General features: G+C 38.1%; 1 protein-coding gene across 1 annotated transcript; it reads left to right on the top strand.

Annotated features, from left to right (window-relative positions):
* The first annotated feature begins 2,777 nt into the window (after positions 1 to 2,777).
* Positions 2,778 to 8,905, top strand: unm_sa1261 (un-named sa1261). The gene is made up of 3 exons (XM_078269755.1): positions 2,778 to 2,990; positions 5,792 to 5,994; positions 7,404 to 8,905. Exons 1-3 carry the CDS (start codon positions 2,819 to 2,821, stop codon positions 8,211 to 8,213), a joined length of 1,185 nt encoding a protein of 394 aa, XP_078125881.1. The 5' UTR covers positions 2,778 to 2,818; the 3' UTR covers positions 8,214 to 8,905.
* The last annotated feature ends 1,844 nt before the right edge of the window (positions 8,906 to 10,749 follow it).

Here is a 10,749-nt window from a genome sequence, read left to right as displayed (position 1 = left end):
TTTGTCAGAAATACAACCAAGGAACAAGCAGTGTATCTGTTTACAGTGCAGCCAAACAAATTGACATAGTTTAAACTAAAGACATCTGCCAAGGCCAAAGGTGCATTCACATGCTCCATGGATGGTCCCATTTCCCAAGTTGGAAAAGTCGTTATTCTGACTTTGGTGTGTTCATGAGCTTTAAGTTAATATGGAAACAACATGGACGCTACAAAGATGATGTGTTGTATTTTATTGTTCAGACCATTTAAACAACACGTTGAGAGCTGTTTCCAGTATTTGTATAATGAAGAGCAATGGTTGATGGATCAGGTGAGCCATCAAAAATGATCGGAAACTCATGTTTCAGATTATTGCGACACCACGTGAATGCAGCACAACTGCTCTTATCTTGCTTGTCTAACTGCGCGTCAATCACTGCTCATGCACACGCATTCATTCTCCCTTGTGGGGGGAGGGGCTTAGGAGACCGTTTTGGGCTTTAGCAGAAAGGGGGGAGGGACTGAGAAGTTGTTGATGTTCACATTTTTTGGCTAAGTCTTGGATCTTCGCAATCCTACCTACAGGACCTTTTAACAAAAGTGAAAAATGATTTGTGTATCCACTCCAAACTTTAGTGGGAACTTCCTTGGCCCATGCAGGCCAGTAGTTATTCCGTAATCCTGCTGACAGACAGACAAACACACAAACTAAGATGAAAACATAACTTCTATGGCGGAGGAAAAAAAGAAGTACCATACTTAGGTACAATTTTTAAGTACTTTTACTTTCCATTCCAACATTTTATGTTACTTCATTCATTCATTCATTCATTCATTCTTCTACTTGACATCTCAGAGGCAAATATTGCACCTTTTACTCCACTACATTTATTTGAAAGCTTCAGTTACTTTACAGATTTAGATCATTAATACAACATATAATATATTATATGTATTATTATATTAAGCTAGCTATCAGAATATAAAATAATTCAAATTAGCTCCACCTTTACCAGCTGCCTATTATACATATAATATTATTATGATCCAATAATATAATACATGTTATTGTAAAATGAGCCATTCTGCTTAATTAGTACTTTTACTTTTAGTACTGAGTATATTTTGATGCTAATACTTTTGTAGTTTTACTTAAGTAACGTTTTGAATGCAGGACTTTTATAGTAACAAGAGTATTTCTACTTTGTACATTGTAGTATTTCTACTTTTATTTAAGTAAAATACCTGAATGCTAATTTCACCAGTGAACAACACACAACACAGTTTTACTGTCACTGTAATTCTTTCCAGTAGAACATACTGTATTTTTTGTGTTTGGTTTTATTGTTTTCACACGTTTTTACGTGAGTTTTGTGCACTCGTTTGGCTGTCATGCACATCACACAGACAGTAACACAGATGGACTTGATGCACAGAATGTGGCTAGCATCCCGTCTCCTTCAACACTTTCTCATCCCCGTTAATGAGAGATGGTACAATTGTGCTGCGCCATCAGTGCTGCGAAGTGTCCCAGTCATTCAGAGAGCTTGCGATACAGCAGACGAGTGTTGCTTGGCTACTTGTGGCAGCAGAAGGAGGAAGGTGAAACAGATTTGCTGAGATCGGAAGCCAGCAGGCGAGACAGAGTAGAAACACCTCGGATCAGAAGTAGATGTCCATTAATGCAAGAGGATCATTCATCAGCTGCAGGGGATCAGCTCCCCAATTTGCCAAACATTCCTACTCAGGTTTAGTTTGACTTGTTCACACTTTTTTTCTAATGTCATTTACATAAACATAACATTTGCTCAAGTACTGCACTTAATGTATACAAAATATATTCAACAAATAAATTACAATGTAGTATCAGTTAAGATCAAACTTTATTGATCATGGGGGGAAACTCACAAACAGCAAGTGTGTGTATATATAGTAAGAAATTAGCTCCACCTTTACAAGCTCCAACATTAAAGTCATGCTTGAACATTAAAGCTTAAGTGCGTAACCTTTTTATATTAATGAACTTCTGTTACATTCAAGCTATTGCCAAATGAGTTGCTACAAAGCTAATTAAGACTATCAGTTCCACAAAACTCTCTCTGTATTTCTCAGTATGGCTATGTTCCGAAACTGGTGTCGTCCGGCGACTTTAACGTGCAGAAAATCAAGTGAAGATGATTACCTCTTCTGAAGAGTCCATGTTTTTTTAATCCTCTGTGTCCTCCTTGGCTACTAGCAACTGCGCCATTACTTCAGATACATTCTCACAGAAACTACTAGGGACACAGAAACCACGCACTATAGCTTTGATGCATCAATAATTATAAAAAAATATAATACACATTAGTCTGAAATTAGCCTGCATAATTCAGCATGATGCATGCTTTTACTTTTGTACTTTTACATAAGTAACATTTAGAGTTTTACTTGTAACACAATATTATTAGACTGTGGTATTGCTGCTTTTACTCAAATAAAAGAGCGGAGTACTTCTTTCACCACTGGTAGAAAGAAACACTACCCACACAGGTTTTTTTCATTTTCAGTCTTTGCTATGTGTTCTCTCTCCTTGTGATCTTTAAAAAAAAAAAAAACTTTCTCATGAACACAAAGTTACAATTCAAAGGTTCATAACAGTTCATTTGGCTTGAACACAAAGCATTCCGTACATATATGTATACATACAATACAGTAGGTGTGCCCTGTTTACAGTGGGGGTCGACATTGGTGGACACTGGTCACATAGTGAACCTTTTTTTCCCTTCCTGCACCTCCTGTCCTGCAGGAATATCCGTCTCCACACCAGACCCCTGGCTCCGGCCCGTCCCTCCACAACAATGAACTCCTCGCCCCACAGCTCCCGCGCCTCCATCGACATCCTGGAGGAACTCCAGCTGATTGCTGCACAGAACCTGGAAAAACTGGACATCAACAAATACTATGAAGTCGTCTGTGAGCTGGGGAAGGGCACCTATGGCAAAGTGGACCTGGTCATCCACAAAATCCGAGGTAACTGCAGTGTGTTTAAGCTGATACTAACTGCAAATGTTGGATGTTTCCCATGTTCGCAGATCGAGATGTCAGTTAGAACAAAGTGTTTTAAGGTTCAAGTGGCCAGAATTACTGGATTTTCTCTGTCAAAAGGGAAATTACTTCTGTTGTAATCAGCACTATGAAATGGGACCAGTATCCATGGATGTGTAATAAAGTGGCTTTTTTTGCCTTTCCAAAACCAAAAATAGAAGAGCAAAATGTGTAAGGAATAAATTAAACTGTGAAATGTCAGGGAACGGCACACAGTTCATCTTCGCCAACCCGGCTGGTGTTTGATTCTTTATTCCAAAAGGAAACTAAAAGATCCAACATTATAGAGTCCATCTTTCTTTTGAAAGAAGCAGGAGACATTTGAATTTCTGGTTTGAATTCATCACGTCTTGCTTTGGGCAGAGAAGATTGTACCTGCAGAAAAGTATTTGTCCAGATAGGGGAGTAAATCTCCAGGGCTGCAGGTGGAGGAAATGGGGATTTATTTTCTTTTGTGTCCCTACTTTGTGATTCAGGGGGTCATTTTTCATAACAATAGTGTAACAAATGAACACTGATATGAAGGAATCAAAAATATTTCAGTTTTCACTTACCCCCTCGCTCAGGTAAAGCACTTTTATTCGTCTCTGAAGTGTTTACTTTTGAAAATGAATTTTGAGGTAATGTGGGCCACCTGGACAGTATATGCAGAACCTTTTAGCACAGCTGTTTATCAGACTAAATTAACTTCTTAACTAATAGAAAATCTGTTCAACCTTTTCACATTAAAAACCAAACATGTTGACCGTCTGCTCCGAGCTTCTTAATCGTTTCTTTTATGGAGCACAAAGCCCATTTCAGGGTGGCTGCAGTCTGCTACCAAGAATTATTCTGACCTTTTCCAGCCTGTGTTAGTGCACAGTTGAAGGATGTATTTGCTGCTTTATTACCGATATCTTCTCAGAACCATCAGAGAACCAGTGAAGCTTTACTTGTCGGATGCTGCTTTGAATGTCATGTGGGAATATGGGAATAAATGGGATGAAGACGACATAGAGAACTTTAATCCTAATTGTGTGGAAGTGCATTTTAGTGAAGAAAGGAACTGAAATGTAAATCAGTCACAGATCTTAGTTAGAAGTGGGGTCGACATCCTGATGGTGTTTTTGATGGAGTCATTTTTTTATATTAAGTGTCTGCCAACCAAATCTAGTCCAATATTTGATTTTCACTTAAACTTGTTTAGAATGTTATTTATTTATTTCCAGAATGCCCCATTAACACAGGAAACTCCTCTTGCATTATGGCATTAAGAACAAACAGAGCTCCCCTTGACCTTTTCTAAAGTGTCTGCAGACTGTAAAACTGCACAAAGCACTTTGCAGAGCTGATCCGGTGGTATTGGAGAAGTGTCCCCTCTCATCTTTGCTGACACACTGACTATTGGTGCCGAGAGAGGCAGACATGGCAGCTCTCCAGGTTTATATTGTCTGGGGTATTTCAGATTAGCTCCCCCCTCGCTGCTCCTCTTGTTGCAATGAAGTGTCTGCTGAGGTGAGCTGAACCTTTGAACCTCACAGTTTACCTTCCTGTGATCCCTCCACACAAGTAAATGTGTTTTTCTGCATCCTTTAACAATATTGCATCCAGTGAAAAAGGCTCCTCGTCTTTGGCGTTCTAATCTTATATCCAGCTTGTTTGCAGCTATTACAAAATTCCAGACACAAAAGCAGTGGTGGACTGTAACTAAGTACTGTACTCAAGTACAGATTCCAGCTACTTGTACTTTACTTGAGTACTTCCATTTAATACAACTTTATAGCTCTACTCCACTACATGTCACAGGTGAATATTGTACTTTTTACTCCACTACATTTGTCTGACAGCTTTAGTTCCTTTCAGTTGACAGTTTTTCATGCCCTTCCTGTCCAGTGAAAACCACGTATCTCCAGATGTGTTGATGTTGAATGTTTGTGATAAACTGAAGGATGAAGGATGAAGTGTTCCTTTATGTGTTGTTAAAATTCTCCTACTTCTTAAGCTAAATAAAGTCTTGGATCAGCTGGAAAATGCATCGTCACAAAGCTGGAAAAAGGGCTGTTTTTCTGACACCATGAACAGTTGACTTTTTAGAGATACGTGGTTCTCACAGGACAGCCACAATGAAGACATATGATGATCTCATAGAATATGATGCACTGCTGTAGATTAAACCACCCAACAGTATATAAAGGAGTTCACATTAGCACAACCTTAAACATCTACAGCAATAAAATGCAACATTACTTATTAATGCAGCAGTAATGTTAATCCATCATACAGTATATAATATGAAAACGCAGACAAGATCGTTTTACTGCAAATAAGTACTTTTTACTTTTAATACTTTAAGTTAATCTTGCTGATACATACTTTTAAGTAATGTTTGAAATCCAGGACTCTTTCTTCTAGTGTAAGTATTTTCACAGTGTTGCATTAGTACTTTTACTGGAGTAAAGGATCTGCATACTTTTTCCACCTCTGCATGGAAGCAGCTCAACATCCTGGTCACTCCGTGAGAACATAACTAGTCTGGCAGAGGATTTGAAAAACAGCAGGATTTAATTCAGTAGAGTGGAGATTTTAATTATTCATCAAATTTTGATCATTTTAATTAAGTTCACGCACACATTCGGCAGCTGCAAAATAAATCCCCAACACTTTAATATGCTGGAAAAAGAACAAGAAGAAGTGAGGAATGAGATTAATGGAGTTATGTAACACCTCTCTCTCTTCTTTTTTTCCAGGCACAAAAATGGCCCTGAAGTTTCTGAGGAAGAAGACCACCAAGCTGAAGAGCTTCCTGAGAGAGTACAGCATCTCCCTTTACCTGTCGCCCTGCCCCTTCATCATCAACATGTACGGCATCGCCTTCGAAACAGACGAGTACTACATCTTTGCTCAGGAGTACGCTCTGGCAGGTGATCTGTTTGACATCATCCCTCCACAGGTGAGAAAAACATTATACAGTTTTTTTAGGAATATATATTTTTTTATTTAGTGAGATTTGCACTTGCCGGGGATACCATTATCTCCAATGTTGACTGTGAGAGAAAAAAATGTTTATGAATCAGCTTAGAAATCATAGAAAAAAATGCACTCTGTAAAACTGCAGAACTTGCCTGAAAATCATCATGTTTTGAAGTATTCTTGATCATATCATGTCGTATCAAAGTAATCCAGCAATATTTTTATGACATGCATGCTATACTATGACTTTTTATGATTATAATCGCACATTACACTATGATTTTTAAGCTTTTGAGGTACTATACTATGACTTTTTATGATTTTTATGGCATACTATACTATGACTCTTTATTTTTTATGACCTACTAAAATATGAATTTTGTATGACTTTATGACATACTATGACTTTTTAAATATTTTTATGACATACTCTACTTTAACTTTTTTATTACTTTAGGACATACTATACTATGACTTTTTGTAATTATTTTTTTTTTTTTTTCATGGCATACTAATATATGACTTTTTTATGATTTTATTATAACATATACTGTGACTTTTTATGATTTTTTTTTTTTAATGACATACTATACTATGCAGAACTTTACTGACAATTATCATGTGTTAATGTTTTCCTTGGTATCAAAGTAATCCAGTGATATTTCTCTGGACATCCATGAGTATACTGCAAGGAACTACTACTACTACTACTATAGCGAGGGAAATTCCCCAGTGTGGGGTTAATAAAGTCTATCTTTTCTTTTCTTATCTTATCTTACTACGAGCATTCTGCATACCTTCAATGGTTTTAATTTGCAAAAATATAAACAAATAGGCAAAGAAACGTGGCTCCCAGCTAACGCACTGAATCCATTGCGATTACAACATGATACATCCCCCAAAGCATTGGGGAACTGTAGCAAAACTTGGAACATGATAGAAGAAAGAATCAGTTACAAAATCCATTATTTTTTGTATCTATCAACTTTGTTGTTATTTGGCAGTTTGCTACTGTAACAAGTTCAAGTTCTTTTTATTGTCATGTACACAATTACAGTAAAGCAGTGAATGAAATTCTTAGATCTCATCCTCGAACAATCGAAAACAGTCGAACAAAATCTAATTAGAATCTAAAAAGTGCAGCAGCTAAAATACAGGAATACGTTCTAATACAGTGGTACACAGTAATAGTACAGATACAGTCAAATGTATCAACTGTAATGTAAACAGGGTGTGCAGTCATGTAGTAAATGTCTATACGTAATGAGAACAGGTTGTAGACAGGTAGGTATACAGACTTAAACATTAAGCAGTGTTGGAGTTATTCTTGAACTGATGGGGTGGTGTTATACTGTATACGTGACCTCATTGTTCTTCTTCTCTGTTCAGGTGGGACTCTCTGAGATGGTGGCCAAGCGCTGCGTCCACCAGGTGGCCATCGCCCTGGACTACCTGCACTGTAAGAAGCTGGTCCACAGAGACATCAAACCCGAGAACATCCTCATTTTTGACAAAGAGTGCCGGAAGGTCAAGCTCTCAGACTTTGGCATGACGCGGCGCGCCGGCTCTCCGGTAAAGCGGGTGAGCGGCACGATACCGTACACGGCGCCTGAGCTATGCGACACCACGCGGCAGGAGGGCTTTTGCGTGGACTACAGCACGGACGTGTGGGCGTTTGGCGTGCTGCTCTTCTGCATGCTGACAGGAAACTTCCCCTGGGAGAAGGCCATGCCGAACGACACCTTCTACGAGGAGTTTGTGCGCTGGCAGCGTCGCCGGACGGGCACTGTGCCGTCGCAGTGGCGCCGCTTCACTGATGAGGGCCTACGAATGTTTCGTAGGCTCCTCTCCGTCGAGCAGGAGCGCCGCTGCTCCGTCAAAGAAGTCTTCAGCTATTTTAACCAGTGCTGGATGTTGGACACCGAGAACGGGAACAGCAGCAGCTTGGTGAGCAGTGCGCCTCCTCTGGACATCAGATCATCCTCATCTGAAGAGGACGTATTAGTGGACAGACTGAAGCAGCAGAGCTTGTCGCCTGCTTGTGTGGTGGTGAAGGGGAGCATCATGATGGACACCCACTACTCCTCCATGTCCACGAACAGCTCGTCATCATCCACCGGCAGCTACGAGCGTGTCAACAGGGAAAACAACGAAAGAGGACGCGTCCTGGTGGCAACACCCATTGAGATCTGCGTGTAGAGACGGCTGACGCTGCGTTTCAGGCTGCTTTGTGTGCTGAGGAGGACGGGAAAGGTGTGGCGACTGATTGGTGCTTAACGTAGCTTAGCTTCCCTGCTCATTTCTGATGAAGACGAGCTCTGAGGAAATGAGCTGTGAGACGATCACAAGCCTCCTGTATGTGATTTATACTTCAGATACTGACATGAACTCCATGGATGACCTGTCAAGAGAAACAAAGATGAAGGGTGAAGAAATAAACAAACAAAAACATTCATAATCCACATATGTTCAAATGTTTGGAAAAATCTAGTCACTGCAAAAATAATCTGTGAAGAAAGAGATGTGATTGGCTTTCAATAAAATGATTTGTTTATGGTACTATTATGTGTTTATTGTAGTGTACCATTTTTATGTTTGGTAGATGGGTTTCTGTAAAGTGTGTGTGTGTGTGTGTGTGTTTTTGTTTTTTTTTGTATATTTTTTTTTCAATTTGGAGTTAAATATGTATTTATATCAGATGCATTTATTTATGATATATTATCTCACAGACCTACATTTTCATTTTAAATATTCATCATCATGTTGTTGTGATCTCCCATAAAAGTAGAAGTATGCAAACAGTTTTTTCATGCAAAATGTCTTTTTTCATGTTTGCCTGTGATGCCCAAACCGACTTGCAGTAGCAACCAACAATATGAGCGGCTGAAAACGCATCTCCCGGTCAGCAGTAAGTGTTAATTGAGTATCTTCTTACTCTTCTACCCAGTCCTCCCATTAAACTCCAGCGTACTGGGACCATAACTGAATACAGCTGCAGCCCACTTCCTTTCAGGTAAACATCTCACAATAATCAGATGATTTTATTATGTGAATAAATATTTAGTAACATGACGATGGAGAAAAACATACAAAAGTATCATGAATGAATCATTCTTATTTTTCAATTTGCATGGTTGATGAAGAAAATGGGAATTAGCTTTGATTGAGCAGGTAAAATAATTTTTCTGAGGATACTACCTACCCTCTCAACTTTTATTCCAATGTTTGCTGTTTAATTAGAAAGTTGAAATGTGAAGCAAGATGGACTAATGAAGAAAAACATTTGGGGATTTAAATGTTTAAAAAAGCTCTCTTTTGTGTTAAAGTATTGCATGCAGTGATTACTTATGTGGTGAACATTTGTTGAAATAAACAAGAATTAAAAGTGGACCTTGTTCTTTATTAAAATAAAAGAATAGTATAACATTTCTGGAAGATTTGATACCACTCTCATGTCTGGGCAGTTATATGAAGCTACAGCTAGCAGCCGCTTGGCTTATCTTAGCCAGCCTGGCACTGTCCAACCAATCCAGTACTGTAACAGTAAAAAAGTACAAAGTAAAGAAGTAATAAAGTGTCATGAAAATCATAAACAAGTGTTTTATGATATACTACTGTATGGCATTAAAAAGTCCTAAAAGTCATAGTATAGTATGTCTTGAAAAATTATAAAAATATATAGTATGTAAAAAAAAAAAAAATCATAAAAAGTCATGAAAAATGTCATATTATAGTATGTCATAAAAAAGACATAGTCATACTTTACCATGACTTTTTAATCACTTTTTTTGACATACTATACTGTGCTGCACGGTGGCTTGATGGTTGGCTATGTGGTCTTATAGCAGGAAGGTGCAGTGTTCCAACCCAGGTAATCCTGCACAAGGTTAGTGGAAGTGACTTTGGATGAAAGAGTTGGCTTAAAAACCTGTTAAGTGAATTTACTATACTTTGAATTTTTCGACATGCTATACTATGACTTTTTTATCAATTATTTCGACATACTATACTATGACTTTTTTATCACTTTTTTCGACATGCTATACTATGACTTTTTTAATCACTTTTTTCGACATACTATACTATGACTTTTTTATCACTTTTTTTTCGACATGCTATACTATGACTTTTTTAATCACTTTTTTCGACATACTATACTATGACTTTTTTATCACTTTTTTTTCGACATGCTACACTATGACTTTTTATCAATTATTTCGACATACTATACTCTGACTTCTTCATCATATTTTTTCGACATGCTATACTATGACTTTTTTATCCCTTTTTTGACATGCTATACTATGACGTTTTTATCACTTTTTTCGGCACACTATACTATGACTTTTTTATCACTTTTTTCGACATGCTATATACTATGACGTTTTTTTATGACTTTTTTTAGCTCCGTGTACCCTGCAGCACTGTGGCCCAATGGCTGGCTCTGTGGCCTCATAGCAACAATGTGCAGGGTTCCAACCTGGGTTATACCCCACAATGTGGTGGCTAAATCACATTTCAAGTGAAGGTCCTATGACATACTATACTATAACTTTTTAATCACTTTTTTCAACATGCTATACTATGACTTTCTTATCACCTTTTTCAATACTATACTATTACTTTTTTATCACTTTTTTCGAGGTGCTATACTATGCACCACTGTGGCCCAATGGTTGGCTATGTGGCCTCATAGCAAGAAGGTGTAGGGTTCCAACCCAGGTAATCCTGCACA

The sequence above is a fragment of the Sander vitreus genome, chromosome 15 (genome assembly GCF_031162955.1).
Source record: "Sander vitreus isolate 19-12246 chromosome 15, sanVit1, whole genome shotgun sequence".
Taxonomy (NCBI): domain Eukaryota; kingdom Metazoa; phylum Chordata; class Actinopteri; order Perciformes; family Percidae; genus Sander; species Sander vitreus.
The sequence above is the reverse complement of the archived record's forward strand: the minus strand, read 5'-3'. Positions and strand labels throughout refer to the sequence as shown.

What these genes read in the sequence shown, in the direction of transcription:
- unm_sa1261 (XM_078269755.1), top strand. Translation starts at nt 2,819, where the DNA reads ATGAACTCCTCGCCCCACAGCTCCCGCGCCTCCATCGACATCCTGGAG. An exon ending in GGTCATCCACAAAATCCGAG is followed by an intron (nt 2,991 to 5,791) that starts GTAACTGCAGTG and finishes CTTTTTTTCCAG; the next exon opens with GCACAAAAATGGCCCTGAAG. An exon ending in TTGACATCATCCCTCCACAG is followed by an intron (nt 5,995 to 7,403) that starts GTGAGAAAAACA and finishes TTCTCTGTTCAG; the next exon opens with GTGGGACTCTCTGAGATGGT.